The 18,753-nt window shown below is 36.4% G+C and overlaps 1 protein-coding gene across 3 annotated transcripts in view; it reads left to right on the forward strand.

Annotated features, from left to right (window-relative positions):
* The first annotated feature begins 1,440 nt into the window (after positions 1–1,440).
* Positions 1,441–18,753, forward strand: part of LOC112149446 (CMP-N-acetylneuraminate-beta-galactosamide-alpha-2,3-sialyltransferase 4) — a 30,914-nt gene continuing 13,601 nt past the window's right edge. Inside the window, exons 1-2 of one of the 3 annotated variants that reach the window (XM_024277136.2) lie at positions 1,441–1,906; positions 17,978–18,044. In XM_024277136.2, coding sequence (XP_024132904.1) covers positions 18,029–18,044 — 16 coding nt within the window. In that variant the 5' untranslated portion in view covers positions 1,441–1,906; positions 17,978–18,028. Of the gene's footprint in view, positions 1,907–17,724; positions 17,896–17,977; positions 18,045–18,753 lie in introns of those variants that run through there. The other 2 variants (XM_024277137.2, XM_024277135.2) reach the window with 2 other exon arrangements.

The raw sequence follows: 18,753 nt of genomic DNA on the forward strand, positions 1-18,753 counted from the left end.
GGCCCAAATTCTCCAAATTAGCTCACCAATGTCAAAGTAACCTATGTTTGAGCAAACACACTTTCAGGTTGAACCCACAGGCGAATATCTTGCTTTTGCACAAGATATTTGGATGTGTCTGAATCTGCCCGGCCTCAGAGCTAGGAAAAACATCCAACAGTATATCCACTGCAGTTAGAGTCCCACTCCATTGAAGATTTAAGTTTTTTGGTGTTTTCAACATGTTTTTGTGGTATTTTTTCCCTTGATGGAGGACCTGTATAAAGGAAATTAAGATTAAAGTTGCATTTCTGAGTACTTCTTTATTCAAATTTTACATTTATGAATCAGGAGCAGAAGAAAAAAAAATACTGTCCCGAAATATCCAGAAAACAACAAACACCTCTTACAACAACAACAAAATTTAGCCTTGGGCGCAGTTAAAACACGCATGCAGCAATGTGCATCTTGGCTGCGCCTATTATGAATGGCCAACATGAATTTCCATCAGTTTTTCTGCTTGATCGCACCCAAAACCCGTACAAGTAACATCAAGCAAAATAGAACCCAGTAGAATAATATTTGCTCAAATGAAAGGTGGGGGGGTGTTCACATTTCCGTGGTCACATCAAGAAGCTCCGTGGAGTCTGGTGGAGATTTTCCAGCGTTCTCAGTCCTGCTACCGTAAGTATTGGATGAAACTCACACCAAAAATCCAGTGATGCTGATTTGACCACAGAAATGTGAACGGCGGCTCATTTGACTGCAGTCAATGTGAAGATACCATCTTCTCTTCTCCAGAACCTGAACTAGACACTAGGAACAGATGAGGGTTTAGTGCATGTGCAGCAGAGCTGTTGATGGAAAGAAGATCATTCATTCAAACAGAGTCTGTCCAAGACAGTTTGATTGATTTAAAAGGAGAAATACTCGGAAACGTAAAAGTGAAATGATTTCTGATTACATTTGTTCTCTTTCATAAGAAAAATGCCATACAGAGATGATAAAAACTCAAGAAACTTGATTTTCATCGGAGGGGGCTTTAAATATTGAAGGATTATTCAAATTTGTATTTTGATTTGTGAACCATCTAAGACAGGAAATGAAAATACAGTTCAACAGACCATTCATTAAATAATTATACATTTTTCTGTTGAAACTGGTAGGATTTGCTCTATTTGTGTAAAATTGTGTTGAAGAGCGTTCAGCTGTCAGCTTCGCCGTTCTAAATCCAAACACCGGAAGTCACTTTTCACATTTTTGCGCACTCAGAATAAAACCAAAGGAAGTAAAAGCAGCAGAAAGTTTACAGAGATTAAGCCAGTTTAGATAAACTAATGAACGGAATTAATGAAGAATTTGATTTATTTCAAGCAATTAAAACAAAAGAAAGTTAAATACTGAGCTCGAACTTAGACAAACAAAAATAAATAGTTAAATAAATAAATGCTGGACAGACGTGAATATTTCTGCAGATGTTATTCCCTGCTGGGTAAATATCCAGGCGGATTAAGGCGGATTGGTGAAACGTTGCACATATAAGCCTGAAGCTCTCTGGGATCATTTAGGATAATCTGTTCTCTTTCGCCATCAGCGTCGAGTTCAGACTTGATGCCCGTTTTCAGCTCCGGGAGTTCGGCTCTCCTCTCCGGCTCCCAAATCCAGCGCATGCGTTCCTGTCCTCGCTCGCGCCCGCCCGCCCGTAGACCGTTATAGAAGTCATAGAGGTTGTTCTCTGCGTGCGCGGATGTGGTCTCTGCTGCTGGAACCATCTGATGTCGTCTTCTTCATCTCTGTGGTTGGGCTGTGGGCTGCGCGCGCACGCATTTCCTACTTTCTCACACGGTTCAACGTCCTCAAAAGCAACGCGGAGCGTGTTGTGAGAGCGGGCCCCTCCATGGACCTCATCTGTCCGGCCGCTCTGCTGGTAAGTGAGGCTGCTGGAAGCGGTCAGGCGCGCGGGGGGAAAGCTCGCGCCCTACGCACGTTGCGCAGACTTTTCAGGGACAAGAACCAAAGATGATCAGTTAGAGTCATGATGCGTTTTTCCTCTCCTGGACTTTTGGGTGGGATGACTGTTTAGTCCTGCTGTTGGAGTGAGGGATGAAAGGGCAGAGACATGGCGATCAGGACGAACATGGATGAAGGGGAGCAGCTGTTGGATTTTCTGTCATCTTTGGAGTACAGAATGACTGGCAAAAAGGGAGTTTTACGCACGGGACCCCTCAGTTAAAGTCTGATTTTCTCATTAACATAAATACATTCAGGGATTAAAGTTTAAAAAAGCTAATAGAAACCTATAGATTTGTATTTTTTCTTCCTTTTGAGATTATTTGGAGATGTTTTGAAATCATAAAAACAATCTTATTAGTTGTAAAAAAAAAAAAAAAAAAAAAAAAAGGGGGAAGCAACATTTCCACAGAAACAAGATTGCGTAAAACTTAATCAGGTGACAGTTGCAGTTAGTTCTGAAAGCTGGATGAGCAGCTCATACTGAACATATAAAGCATCCAGATTATGGAATATTCCAAACCGGGTGTGACACAATCTGAAGCTTTTTGAAGCTCCTGCAAAGTTCCAAACTGAAAACTTTGTTGGACTGTGATGTGGCACTGTCATTACAGCAGCTGGACCTTGTACTGTTTTTCTTAGAAATCTTACTGGTGGACCAACTTTATCCAAAAACTGTCACATTCTAATGCTGCAGAATTATTACCAGGACTTTTTAAAACATTCACAAAAAACGGGGAATTTGGGTTCATCTTTGGAAAATTAGGAAATATGAAATAAGACTTTCTGAATTCAGTTTGTTGACATCTGACTCTGCAAAATGTGTTTGTGAATTGCGAAAGCAGCTTATCAGTACTGTGGAGCAATGATGAAATAAGGGAAAGTTGAATTATAATTTTACGACTCGGAATAATCATTTAATAGAACATAAAACGGGCTGTCGATTTGATTGTTGATTTGGCCCCTCATTGTTAGATTTAAATAAGCATTTTAACTATTTGGTCTATTAATTTCGGGTTTAATTAAACATTTTTGGACTATGCTAAAAATTCTAAACTAAAATGAATTACGGAGACAACAGGTTGCTCACTTTTATCTCACTGACGATCTTTTCCATGAGCAGCTGCCGGAGCGGAGACACACTCAGGTCTTTTTTCCACATAAAATTTAGGTCATGAGTCTAACTTACTGTGACCTATAAATGTCATGCTTAGAATAAGCATGATATCAATTTACTAAAATATGGAAGACAGGTTGAGTTTATCCTTGATACAAAATGTCCATGATTCTATTAATATTGATCCTGAGGATGTTTGTTATTTGTAAAAAATGCATATTTACCATTTTTAGGCACATTTTCAGTTTTTTCCCCCCATTTTTTTTCAAATGTCGTTCAAATATATTTTTCAAATGTTTGTCTTGAATTTTTTATCAGTTGAGGGGGAAAGTGCAGATCACTTTCATAAGTTAATGTTTGCTTTGAAGCTGTGTACTGTTTTTTAAATTTATTTTTAAGGCTGAGTGTTGATAATAATTTCCAATGATTCAATTCAATTCACAAAAGTCTGGATCGATTCGATTCTGATTTTTTTCAATTATTTCAACCAATTCAATTCAATTTTGAGTTTACACATTTAGACACATTTGTTTAGAACTACATTAATTATCTAGTATATGTTTTTAATATATTTATATTAATCTGATACAGTTCAAATACTGTAAAATGTATTAGTGAAATAATGAGATTGTTAATATCATACAGTGTTTCTCAAAAGGAGAAGCTCTAACAAAAATATTCAGATTTTTAATATTGTAAACATTGTTCTGCTTCTCCTGGAGGACGTTTCAGTTTGGAACTAGGTGGGGAATGCACCACAGCATTACACCTTATTCTAGAAGAAGAAGAAAGTATGAGCAAAAAAACTGTGCTTCAGACCACAAATGGTTACTTTAAAAAATTTTTACTTAAAAGAGTTTGGAAAAGTTCATGCCTGTGAGTTTATTAAGATGCTCATTTAGTCATTAATGTATTTTTAGGTCGAATGAGCGTTAGCATTAGCCGTCAGATGGAAAATTCCATTAAATGTTAGCATCAAGCTAGTGGACTTTAGCTTTATGTGCTAAATTGTTCTATATTTAATGAATCGATTATTGATCTGTTAAGCTTAAATCAATTCAAATTGATAAATCGATTTTATCAACCCAGCCCTATTTATTTTTGGATTTTTAAAATTATTTATTAAGTTAATCATTTATTTAAAATTATTTATTTTTATTATTTTAAGTATAAAAAGCAAAAAGCAAACCAAATAGAGTAAAGCACACAGTGCACTTTGTGGTTTAGTTTTGAAATAATAATAATATGGTGAAATATGGACATGTAACGGGTAAACTTTACGTCTGAATCAGCTTCTCCCTATCCCTGCATTTATCCCTCCAAGTGGAAAGTTATGGAAAGAAAATGTGGATATTTATAAAAAAAAAGAAAAAAATTAAATATTTTTTTATTCACCAAACTTGTTTAAAGGCATTGCATTGCGGTCTATATTCACCAGTCTAGTGAGCATTGATGCACACTGGTTTCTCTTAGAGACTTCTGGGAAATTTCAAGGACATTTGATTTTGGGATTATTGGCTATGTCTGAATTCCTTCCCTACTCTCTCTATATTGTACTATCTAGTGTGTTCGTCATTTTGTAGTGCTGTCCTAATCCACAATTCCAAAATCGAGTGTCCCTTGAAATTTCCTAGAATTCTTTGCAAAAAACTAGTGTAGATCGATGCTCACCACAATAACAAATATAGACCACAATGCATTGTGGTCGAACAATTTTTGGGAAAAAATTTAAAGTTTAAATGTAATTTTTTAATAAACTATCCACATCTTCATCATCAGCACACAGTGGAGTCACAAATAGACGTGGTGAAATGGCCGCATTGATTGGATTTTCACTTCGTGAAATTGGTGACGTCATATCCGGAATTTAGAAAAAAGAAAGAAAAGTAGTGATCATGGTGTCCAATTTTTTTTTTAATCCAGGGAACTAGATAGCCCTGCACTAAATAGATTTAGTAGTTAGGAATTAGGGTTGGAATTTGGACATAGCCGCAAATTTGGACATCACAATATATGTAGTGCACTACATTGTAGTGAAGGAATTCAGACACAGCCAATGTCTTCAAATTCAGACGTTACTGTTTGATGACTTCATCAAAAGCCACAGGTCATGTATGATAGCCCAGAGCTGCCAGCGCTCAGAAAACACATACCAACATTGGCTTTACAACTTGTAGAAGTCATTCAAAAATAAAAAAGTAGTGTAAGTGTCTCATTATTTAAATATAAACTTCTTTGCTTCTGAGCACACCCACATGAGGAAATGAGTTTCTCCTCCGTGCCACAAGCAGATTACATCACCCTACAAATGGAGGGATAGCCCTATAGGTCCCTACATCTCCTCCTTAACTAAAACCCTCTCGGGAATCACTACAGCTTCAAATGCCCCAACAGTTGGAGAACAAAGGAAGGTAGTGAAGCAATTCTGATTAGGCCTACTTGTTTACATTTGATCACAATGGCACATAGGTTTACAGCTCCACACTTGCCTTTTCAGCCTGGCAGTGATGAAGGATTCATCTTTTATGATCGACTGCATTACCGGTGGAATCCTGTTAAAAGGTAACCACAAATCAAGACAGTTGCTATCTATCAGTCTCATAACTTAACGGGTTGTTGATTATTAATCCTTAGCAGAAAAGCTCTTCTATTTATAGTTGGACTATATGAAACAAGATGATTGTGACTGTCAGATGTCTCAAGTTAGAAGGCTGGAAGACCTTTACTTGTCATGTACTAAATGGTAGGATGTTCCCTCCCTTTTGTTTGGAGAAACACAAACTAGTGCCAGAAAATGAGGAAACGAGTCCAGAGGTTCCCATAGTGATTATGTCTTTCTAAGGAAAAGAGAATCAGGGGATGAACTAATCTGCAGTTCGCTTTGTCATTAGTTTCTTTTTCCCTCAACAAGTTATAGTAGGAGCTATTCTACTATAGGTGCAGGGGTGCAGGGTTCCACCTCTGACCGGAAGGTCTTACTTTCGGTTCCTGCTTTGCCCGTCCTGTAAGAGAATATTTTTGATTACATTTTAATTCCATTTTATTCTTATATGAAACCTTTCAGTGAAGCTGTGTAACCTTTGAATGAACCTAGAGGGCTCATTAACGCCTCTGAATGTATTCTCAGATACCTAAAACAGCCTGCAGTTCGTTAGAATTCCAACGTAGGGAGTGTTCAATGTTAAGACAAAGATAACACGTTGATCCCGAGTCAAATGCAGGACGCAGAGGCTTCTGTTGACCCTGAGATAAATGCAGGTTCTGTTAAGACATTGATAACCAGTTGACCCCGAGACAGAGGAGGAGCCCTATAAAAACCCTTGTATCTTGTCATTTCGTCTATGAAAGAGCTTCCCTACACGCTCGCATGCACCGCGTGTATTATCCTGATTATTAAACACTTGTGTGAATCCTAAAGTGTGTCTGCTCTTCCATTGGATTCAACATTTTTCCACCACAGTCCATGTGTCGTGTCCTTGGCAGTAACTGAACCGCACATTGCTCATGGTGGTGTTAGCGCCAGTGTTCAACAGAGGAGGTGCCATCAGTGTGTGAGTGTGAATGTGTGTAGGTGAATGAGACAGCAAAACAATTTAAAGACCCACTCCAGTAAAAATAGTGTTTTTAACATGATTTTGTAGCATTTTTCTCATGATGGAGGACACATAGGAAATAATTTAAGATTAAAACTGTATTTCTGAGTATTTTGTTGATTATTGTTGGATTTTACAGTATGAAACCAGCATGTAACTATTCAGTCAAGCCACGATTCGATTAAATTCGCAGTTTGCAAGTGACGATTTCAATTTTTTCCAATTTTTTTTTCTTCTCAACACAATGAATTAAAGGTATTTTAAGGCCAAGTAAGTTTTCTGTTTGACCTCTACATCAAGCCTGATCTATCTCATAATTCAGAAATAATTATGAGACGGATCTGGCCTCATAATCAACTGTCTGTTTTCCTACTGACAGGATTCAAAGCAAATAAACAATTATACTGAAACGATCACCAATCCTTTCATACTCTCTTCCTGTTGTGTTCCACATGTGACTGCCCAGGTGCGCAATCGCACACTCAGTGCAAATGACCATTCATGCGCAGCTTGCAGAGAAAAAAAAAGACAAGGTGGGCTAAAGAGAGTTAATAAAAAAGAAAAGCAGTAAAGTTTTGATGAAAATGTAAAGTTGCAGAGTGAGCAAAAAAATCTCAGCTTTGCTTGAATTTGAATTAATAGTTGCCATTGCAACATCGCGAAATCCTGGAGGGACTGACTTATGTAAAACTTTTGATTCTGAAGGAGCTGTGAAAATTTCCTAGGAAGGGAGCACAGCTGAGAGCATGCAGCCAGTCCGCTTCATACACTGAAGGTGTTCACACACAGGTGCACCCCCATTCACACAGGCGTGCAAAATTTAGTCACAGGCCATGACAAACCAATTTTTTTATTTTCTACAATGATTAACATGTTGATGAGTTTGAATCGTTTTTTTAACGATTCAAGAAGAATCATTACATCCCTAAAGATGAACAATAGATAAAAGTGTAGTTGGAGTGGGACTTTAAAGCAATTTGCCTCTGAGTTGCATCAGAGTAATTCTGCAAACATTATCCTTTTGTTCACATGCTCTCCTGCTGACTTAAAGCATTTTACAAACCCAACCTAACGAAAACAATGCCAGCTCAGGCAATCAATATCGGAGTCATTCATGGAGCCATTCACATGTTCATCAGAATGGAGGAGAGCAGGGAGCTTGTGGCCCAACCATCGTATTTTTTTTATGTAACAAATAAGCTCTTTTTCAAATGTTTTGTCTGCTCCGGATTCACAACAATATAAATAGAGAAACACAAAATGCTATTTGTAACTAAATTTTTCTTTAAATATACCCTCCATGCTGAGAAAAATGTCACAAGAACCTGTTAAAAACATCCAAAAACATCTTTCCTCGGAGTTGGTCTTTAATGGGCTGAGAAAAACATCAACTTTGCAAAAAATGTGTGTGCGGTCCTCTGGGATTGGGCTTGGTTTTATGGCCTCACAGCAGTAGGAAGGAAGGACGTGGTTGGGATCCCTCACACGGCGCGGGTGGAGCAGCTGACTGCTGAAGGAGGCGTCCCTGAGCTTTGACTTCCCTGAAGAGAGGTTTCCACCAGGAATCGTAGTTTTATTGTCTTCCTTAGATTGCCTCTAGAAAGGAGATACGAGACTTCTCAGCAGACCGCTGTCATTCTTGACAAGAAAAGGGCTGATGTTACAATAGAGCCCTAAAGTGATCCACATGAATGAACTACTTTCATTTGAGAGTATTTAGATCCTTTCAGAGAGTTTTTGGATAAATCGCTCACTTTGTTTCACAAACCATGACATGTAAGGGCTGGCCTAAGTTAAATCTTTAACTGGCTAATTTCTTTCTTAAGAATGGTTAACCCCACTCTCTCCAACCTGTGACATCTTTAGTTCACGGTCTGCTGATTATTCCCACTTTACAGCTCGCCCTAAGAAATGGTTCTCACGGTCACATGAAGTATTTTTATGCCAATATCTGAAACTGCAAGTCAATTCTGAAGAAATATTCTGTATTTTTGTCAATCAAAAATTCTAAATACAATTTGGCCAACGATTTGTGAGTGCATTTTAGCAATTTACTATTTAATCAGAATGACATTCTAGTTTTATTATTCATTAAAAAATATGTAGATTTTGTGTATATATAATATATTTTGTATTTATCACCAATTTCCCTTGGGATCAATAAAGTATCCATCCATCTATCAATAATTTATTGTATACATACATACATATATATATATACATAGTTACAGTATTTGCCAATCTCTTATTATCTGCAAACAATCACAAATGAAATCACACAGAAAAATTTACATATAAAATGTTTATTTTTACCCTTTGGAACCTCTGGCTCAAAACAGTTTTTATCTACTTTCAAATTTGCTCAGTTATTTGGTATTATTGTAATCAGCACAACCTCTCCTATGTGACACTACCTTTATTTTGTCATTTTTACTTGTATTCACACAGAAGACATAAAATAGTCCAAAAAAAGAAAATTATTTTTATAAAAATGGGATTCATTTTGCGGTGGAAACCCCAAAAATGTTCAATGAACTGTTTTTACAACATAGAATGAAAGTTTTAGGTGTAATTTTATTAAAAATAAAAAGAGTAACATTTCTCAACAAACCAATCAAGATGTTTTTGAATATAAATACAAAAAAAATCCAGGTGAAAGTCACAGATTCCTTTGGGCAACAAATATTTCTGTTGATAGAGTAACATCATAGACCTCACAGCTCCATAATGGTACTTTTCTTATATGTACTTTGGTCTGCCTGTGTGACTTCATCTACCAGGCAGTCCAAAAATGAAGAATTTCTCTCCTGAGAGCACAGCTGTCCATTTTCCTGGAATTCTATTTTTTCCCTTTTTTTCAACTTTTTCTTTTTTCAGATAAATGTTCCTTGTTAAGCGTTTGAAAAAAAAAGGTTTCTGGGAGAAATTTGATCCACTTGGATTTCAGGTGGGCTCAGCTGGAATCTGCTCTCAGGTGGAGGCATGTCTGTCCATTCTGAACTTCTCGCTTTCCGCGATGTCAGCGAGCGGGAGTTTCGTGGTGAACCAGAGTTTCTGCAATTTTTAGACAACATTGGTGCTCGTTGTTTTAGAAAATTAATGTCGGTCCCCATCCCAAAATAAAATAATAATCGGTTTCCTCATTTTTGGATTTCTAATGGCATGCAGCTCTGTTTCGCTTGGTTATGTAGAGCTCTGCATAACAGCGATCAGATTGACGTTTATCTTCCGCGTTATTTATTAAAAAATTGTTTTTGTCCAAAAACTACAAATAAATACAATATCATCTCTATTATTTAATAAAATCTCAATCACATATGAATATTTAGAAAGTTTGAGTTTATTTTAGATGGAATTTAATACGCTGATCTCACAGGACGCCTAAAGGCGTTAATAAATATTAATGAGTCAATTCTTTCTGATTAATCGCATAGTTTAACGCATTAACTTCACAGCCCTAATATATATATATTTATGATATAATATAAAACATTTCTCAACAGAATTATTGAAATCACTTTTTTTTCCTCATTGAAGATGCGCTTTATAAATAGTTGGAAAAAAAGTCCACAGTTCACAGAAGGATATTATCATGTACCCCATTCAATATGTCATTGCTGAACAATCAAATACTTTACATTCCCAGTGTGTTGCACCATTGTTGAACTAGGGACTGGAAGTGAACATGTTTTGCGATGATTGAAGATTTCTAATATCAGAGATGGTGTCTTTTCAAAAATGATAAACACATGCAAAGTTACGCAATATTTATACCTGAGTCAGGTGTGTAATGCTAGATTGTAACAGCAGGGTGCCTCCTGACATACTCCAGAGGAAGTGTTGCCTCATCTGTCTTCTCTTGTGCAATTTGCTGCGTCAGTTTGATTGACTGAGGGAGTGTAGCTGACATGCGAATAACACCAACAAATCACTCAATGCAAAAAAAAGGAATATATATATATATATTTATATATATATATATATATATATATACACATATATGTGTGTGTGTAGGTATACATATTTTTTTCTAAAACATACATTTTTGAAAACAAAGCTACATTTCAGAAATGTTAAAACACAAAACACAAAAAGAAACAGGAAAATTTAGATATTATGAGACATCCTTGACTGGATGATGATGTTTCATTTAGGTTTTTACATTTGAGTTTTTCGAATGTGTCCCTGATGTTCGCATGCTAATAAAAATGTTATTATGGAGCATATAAATTATCGCTTCACGCCCTAAAACTTTCAGTTGAAAAGATGGACAAGCGTCATCCAATCAGAGATATCCCATAGAACCTACTTTTTCTGGTTTCTTATTCTTATTCATTTTTTAACAATTTATTTTGATTTCTGGAAATGACAGATTTCTAAAATTTTGTTTTGATTTCTAAAATGTGATGTTGTCTTTTTATTTTTTGTTTTGCTTCTTTAATTGTTGTAAACTTTAATATATTTTTCTGTTGAAGGATTTGATTTATTGGTGCGATTTGCACTTCAGGGCCACCGTACTCCCGACAAGACTCCCACCTGACATTGTTGCGATTGATGTTGGAGTCTTTTGAAATGCTGGAACATTACTGTCTTTATTTAGTGTTGCTATTCTACTGTTTACTAACAGAACAGATCTTTTTACCACTGCTTATAGAATATTTCTAGACAACTTTTACAATAACTGTTTATATATGATAAAGATCATGTTTCTAAGGTGTCTTGAGAAGTTGTATCAGTAAAAAATCTATTATATGTGCACAGTTAAGTAAAGAAACCTTTATTTCTGTCTGTGTTCCAAAGTAAACTTTGGCGCCAACATTATTTGGTATTTTGTTACATCTCAAGATCTAAGTTGGTGTGAAATTGGACAGGTGTTGTTGTTAATAAAACAAATGTTTACATAGGTGTAGCACATGTACCATTCCTTTTTTTTTACTGTTGCCCTTGATTATGATAAAACAAATCTTTACTCAGTCTTCATGTAACAATGGGAAATCTCAAATGAGTTAAAAACAATGCTTGAACTAATCTTGTGGTATTTACTGTATGCTGTATATTATTTTTATCTTCAGTTTAACTGGGTTCTGAAGTTAAGTCGGGGATGATATACAAATATTTGCTATGAAAACAAGAACAGTAGCTGTTTCATTGTGTGCTTTCAGTTTGAGTCATAGTTTTTGCTGGAAGTCCAGACTGAGTTCTAAAGAAGAGAGGTCACTCATAGTCAGAAAGTGAGAGAAAGAAAAATAAAACAAATGAGAATTAGATTATGACGCAGGAACGATTTATACTTTCATTAAAACCAAGATCAAGAAAAAGTTCCTATACTTTTTTAATGGTCGAAAATGCATAAAATGGAAGCCTCAGTTGGAACTTGGCTACCACAGAGATCTTTATGACTAAAGCAATCATTAGTCAGTATTCCTCGTAAAACTAACTCTATACTTCCTTCCCTATTCCTTCTCAAATAAAATGCCACACCGAGCTGATCAGGCAGGAGAATAAAAAGTTAGTGCCATAAAAGCTGAAAACACTTAAGAAAACAAATGTTAAAGAGTATTTAGAAGGGGTGTGTATTGGCAAGAGTCTGGCAATATGATACTTTTCCTGATACATGACTCATGGAATGATATGTATCGCGATATATCCCAAGACTGAACTGGAAAAATTTGAAAAACATTTTTAAGACTAAGGAAAAAGCTCTACCTGAATATCATTACATCTTTCATTGTAATAAAATGGTAACATTTATTTTATTTAATGATCACAACATCAAGTAGTGCAACTGTACTCATGTGCAAGATGCTTTTACCCACAAATGTTAGTTTTGAGTTTACAGTGCTGCCAACTAGTGGTCAGGAGTTTAAGTGGAAAACAAAAGTAAGAGGCTTAAGTATGCTCATAAATAAGTCATCAAATATTGCCATGTAAACATTTTAAATACAAGTATCACCAAACAAAATATTGGGATATATCACCCTACACCCCTAGAGTATTTAGCCCATAAAAAGAAGGCTGATGGAGTAACAGTCTCATGTTAGCTAGCTCAGTGGGCTTGTGGTTGAGTGCCCTGAGACTGGAAGATTGTGAGTTCAAATTCACAGTCGAATCATACCAAAGACTCTAAAAATGTTACGCAGTGTCTCCCTGTTTGGAATTTAGCCTTGAGGGGTTGGTATGGGAGGGGTTTAAACCATCAAATGGTTTCTAAACGAGGCTGTGTCTGCAGCTCACCACTCCCCCAGGGGATGGAGCAAACACGAAGAACTAATTTCACACACTCAGGTGTGTGGCAACGAATGGGACTTCAACTTAACAGTAAGATCAGGCAAGTGGGCTAAGAAAACAGAAAAGCTTCTTATTTTAGGAGGAAATAATGTCATTGAATCCAAGTGGGTTAGTTAAAGAGCCACTCTGATGAAAATGGTGTTTTTGATGTTTTTAACCCTTGTGCTATCCTAGGAATGTTTACATTAAAAGTGGGGTCATCTGGACCCCCCACCAGGCTGAAATTTTTTTCAAAGATTTTTGAACTTCACTGGTGTTTGTGGCAGACACAAAATCCTGTCCACTTTTGTCATCAATATGAGGGTCAGGTCATCTGGACCCCATAAGTGAGCACAAGGGTTAACATGATCTTGTGGCATTTTTTCTGATGATGGAGGAAATATACAAAGAAAACATTGCCTTTCTGAATATTTCTTTTTAAATATCATTGTGAAATAAGAGCAGAGGGAAAAATGTATTTGAAAAATAGTGTATTTGTTATTTAGAAATACACTGGATCACAAGCTTCTTGCTCCATTCCATTTAATGCACTTGTAAATGACGTATACTTGTATAAAACCTTTCTTATTCACCGCCTTTCACCTATTCACACACTGGTGGTTGTGGCTCTGCTGGTGAACACTGGTGCCAACCTTCCACCAGAGACAATTTGGGGTTCAATGTGTCTTGCCCAAAGACAAGGCGGGAATCAAACCCCAAATCTTCTGATCAGGAGTCAATTGCTCTACTGCTGCACCACAGCCACCCCTTGTAGATAAATAGATCCTCGTACGTCTTTGTTTTCCTTGTCTGAGCAGGTATCTGGCTCAAAACTGTACGTCTGGATAGCTCCAATATTGCTTGCTGTTTTTTTGTTGCACTAGTAATGTCCAGTTGGGAGTGTGAGGGCTGTAAGCTAGCAGGAGAGTTTGTAAACAGAGAGCTCTCAATAACAGAGATGGGGAGTGGGGTTTGCTCTCCGCCAACAGTCCCGGCCACAACTCAGAAGTAAAATTCTAATGAACTGCAGAAACTATGTAATAGAAAATGACACTTTTTTTTTCTTTTTACTAAAATATTATCTAATAAATGTATAATCATTACAAGTGTTTTTTTGAATTATGATAATGATTGGAATGGGGCTGTTTTACGGTAACAGAGGCTAGCTGTAAAACACTTAACACACTAAAAAAGCAAGACACAAGAACAAACAAAAAAACAACAAATCAAACACAGGACTAAGACAAAAAGCAGGGTGTGTACCACGAAAACAAACAAGACACCAATACAAAACAGACAAAGCTAAAACAACGAAACCAGACGATCCTTAATGTTAGTTTACTTATGGGACCTTTTTGTCTGAAACAATGGAGCAAAAATGAACCTATGTGACTAAAGAAAGAAACACTGCCTTTAGTTAAGCTGCTTTGCTTGTTGGTGTTCAGTCTTGACACTCATTTAAAGATTTAACCCTGTATGGGCTCAGAATGTTTCTTGGACCTACTTTATTTTGAAAACATACTTTTTGATTGGTTTCCTTACATAGTTGATCTCAGTCAAAAAGTAAGATGAGACTCTTTCACATTCACTGACCCCTTAACCTCTTCTATCTCTACAGTATATAATCATTCCTATCCATAAAATATCCCTGCTACTTCCCAAATTCCTCTGATCCATTTACCCGCATTCCCTCCACTTCATTGCCACTTGGCAACATGTGTTTGCAGTTAGATCTCTTTTTACAGTCAATAGTTCCTAACTGTTCCAAGCTACCTGGTTGTGACTCAGTCTGGTTAAAAGATTCAACCATATGAGCTGAGTCATGTCTGTTTCCCGCACAAAATCTCACAGGTTTGTGTCTCCACCTCTCACACATATTTTTCTTCCAATTATGTCCACAGACCTGAGCCGACTTTTCCTGGCTGGAAAGTTTAGGTGAAAACTGCCAATGAAAACACTTGTAGAGTAATTTAACCGTAGTGGTGGGAATAACTTGAACTACAGAAATGAAGCAGAGATTGACAGTGTGTGTGTGATGAAGGCCCCAAAATCTGGGACCGAATTGTTTGTACTCCCAGTGGATAATGACAGTAAAGGATTTCTATTATATACTAGTCCCATATCTTAGACAGTTGGAATCATATGGCAGCAATAAGCTGCCACTGTAGAGCGGCTGTGGTGCAGACCCAGAGTGGTCGATCTCTGATAGAAGGATCGCAGGTTCAGTTCCTGTGTCAAAGTTTCCCTGGGCAAGCCACCACACTTCACATCTCTCCTGGTTTACCACCAGTAAAGCAGTTGAGCCTTCATCAGTGTGTGAATGTGTGCATGGATTAGTTGAAACATAACTATAAAGTGTCACTTTAACATAGGAGCTCCAGTGTTGACGTTCTCCAGACTACCGTCACTCTTCAACCGCTGACTCAATCAACATGAATAAGCTGATTCTGTCACAAAGAAAAAAGTGGCTTTACACTTTGGTGCAACACTTCGTGTTCACAAGTGTTCATAAAGTGTTACACTGGTTGGAAGCTGCTTATAATTTAGAAATGAGCTAGAAAGTGTCACAGAAGAGTTGCATGTGAGTGTTACCACAGGCTTACCACAGCTTAACTCTTTCATGGAAGGAGGTCACTACAGTGTACAGAATGCTTTGACAGTAAATACATGATATATACCATAAGACACTAAATAACAGTTCATAGAGCTAGATTCTTTGATGATTGATGTTGAGTTCAGTGACTCTTACTTTTGTCGGGGGAAATGCAGCTCTGTGCTTCGAAAAGTTATGTGAAACTGTGGAAACTATTGTATTAATTCCAAGTGTGTCCAGAAAAAAAATGGCTGTTTTTGCATGTTTTTAAGTAGAGCCAAGATACACATTACTACCATGCATATTCTAAATGCGTCCAACCTTAACCCTTCCTTTAGATCTTGTGTCCAAGAAAAGAGTTCAGCTCGTATTTAGAAAATTATGTGCAAATTAAAAAAAAAAGAAGAAATAATAATAATAGCTGGATGTAAGGCATTACCTGCGATAATGCTAGTGTGAATGCTAAAAGCTGAATGCGGCTGCTCAAGATGCTAGTGCTGATAGCTGAAAATGCTGCAACCACTAGCTAGCTAAAAATGCTGAGGCTGGTAGCTGAAAATGCTGAAGCAGAAAGCTTGCTAAAATATTAGCTAAATGCCATATTAGCCAAAAAAAAATCAAAACAGCTAGCATAATGCTAAAATATTGGCTAAACTCCAAATTATCCTATAAAACTGGAAAAAATATCTAATTTTGCCAAAACAGCTAGCATAATGCTAAAATATTAGCTAAATTCTAAATAATCCTAAAAAAATGGAAAAATGTCTAATTTTCCCAAAGCAGCTAGAATAATGTTAAAATATTAGCTAAACTCCAAATTAGCCTGAACAACTTGAAAAATGTCTGAATTAGCCAAAACAGCTAGCAAAATGCAAAGATATTAGCTATAATCAAAATTAGCCAAAAAAATTGAAAAATGTCTAAATTAGCCAGAAACAGCTAGCATGTTACTAAAAATAAAAGCTACACTCCAAATGACCCTAAAAACCAAGTAGTCGCTGAACTATTTAAAGTTTGAATGGTGTCTCCAGCTGAAAATATACAGAATTCACAAGTTTTAAAACTCACAAAGTTTTTGAAGAATGTGAGCAATTTCTCATTTATTTCCTATGGGGCATATTTTGCTCAATATTTCAAAAACTATAAAGATTATGAATACCAAAAGTACCAGCAGTATTGTCCTGAATCAGCTGAAAGTTTTTTAAAAAAGATTACAAAATTATTGAAAGTGTGATTGAGTTTTTACATGCTAAAAAACATATGGAAAGAGAATCACTGTAGTGTGAATGCTGTAAAGCAGCAGCCATGTTTGTTTGCAAACATTTGTTATAACTGGATAAAGTTTTGTGGTCCATGTGCAGTTCAATCCTAATCAGATTTTGGTCATATTAAAAATATTTTGCACATGTTCACACAGCTATTTTCACACTTTTCTCTCTGGTTTACACTCTCAAAGTTAAAACCTTAATATAAAAATCAGTCCACTATTGTAGAATAAAAACAAAAATCTGCACATTGAACGCATTCTGTAAAGAAGATGCAACATGGAGGTGATTGATTGACTGTAGTCTATAGCCAATCAGGATGCACACCACAATGACCTGTTCAAAAAAACCTGCAAAATTGCACTTAAAAAAACAGCAAAAGTGCTAAATGTGAACTGCTATATAGTGAGAGACTACTGTTTAAGTATTCACCCTTTTACCATTGCTGCACCATTTTAACTCAAATGCTTTCAAAAGAAAAAGGGTTAATTAGGTCCTGAGATTCTTTTCAAAGCTTTTCTTTTTTTCTCCCTCAGAAAAGTGGTTGAAATGCCAGAGGTGGTGGCCATATTTGTGGCTTTCATCTGGATTAAAGTCAAGGATTAAATGTTTTGAGCTGATTTTCTGCCCTAAAGAGAAGACACACACAGTCCATTTTTATTACTGGGTCACTGAGCCCTCTCAGCTGATAGGACTTTAGAAGAAGGTCAGTGGGATTTGTCTGAAGTGGTAAATCGCACCAAAATCAGTCAGAATGTTCAGACTTGGGGCATTAACCAGCTTTTTAGAAGTGGACAGAAATCATTGTGTCTCATAATGGACTTGTGAGGACGCACATCTCTAACAACACTAAAGCTTACTTTGTCTTGTGGCCATCCCCCTCTCCTGTCTGATTGTTCTTGAGCTTCTACATGTCAACTGGTTTTCCTGTTCTAACACACCTGGCTCAAGTCCTGATCAGGATTCTGGTCTAATCTAATAATGACAATTATTTCAGTCAGGTGTGTTGGAGCAGAGCATCATGTAAGTCATGCAGGGGAGTGTTGGAGGATGTTGCACAGTTAAATAAATGTAGACAAAAAGCAAACAACAAATGAAGATATGACTTTTATACATGTGACTAATTTATTTATTTATTTATTTTTTATTGCAGGCTGAAGCCAATGGCCATTATATCTGATGACTGAGGAAACATTCTTTGGAAATGTTGCAAGGAAAAGGTAAAGATTTATATCTGCCAAGCACTCGTGAAGCTCAGATTCTGGAAAAGAAGTTTCTTGGAGGGTGTCAGTGGAGTGTTTTTGGATAATATGGCCTCTTTTGTTTGTATTTAGATCATTCTCTACAACCAGACTTATGGCTCCAGATGTAGTTTGGAAGCTTGGAAATTAGTGATTGTTTATGGAGAAATGCATTAATCTATGGCAGGGGTCTGCAACCTTTAACACTGAAAGAGCCATGTGGTGTTGTTTCTTACAGACCGGAACCCAACAAGAGCCACAAAGTCTCATTTTATCGCTAAAAAAAATACACAATATATATATATATTTTTTTCATTGACTCATAAATGTAACTTAAATATCACAATAATTAAATCACAACAGTTTCTATATGTTTATTTAAATACTTTGACAGTAACATACACTAGATCCTTTCAAAATAAAACCCACCCTGTGTCTTCCTGCTGCAGCAGCTTTACTTGCATTAAAAATGCAAGACAGTCAAACATGTTCTTTTTAATTATGAGGTTTTTTTTTTATGGTGTGCCTTCATATTTTTTCCCTTTTACTCTCAGATATTAGCATTTTAGTAAAGTCTATTTATTAAAAACAACAAAACTAAATAACTTTTAGAATAAACTTGACTTTGTATTGTCATTCTCTAAGATGTAATACACAAAATGGATAAATAACAAACTAACCCTAATAA

This window comes from Oryzias melastigma, linkage group LG13 (assembly GCF_002922805.2).
Source record: "Oryzias melastigma strain HK-1 linkage group LG13, ASM292280v2, whole genome shotgun sequence".
In the NCBI taxonomy this organism is placed as follows: Eukaryota; Metazoa; Chordata; class Actinopteri; order Beloniformes; family Adrianichthyidae; genus Oryzias; species Oryzias melastigma.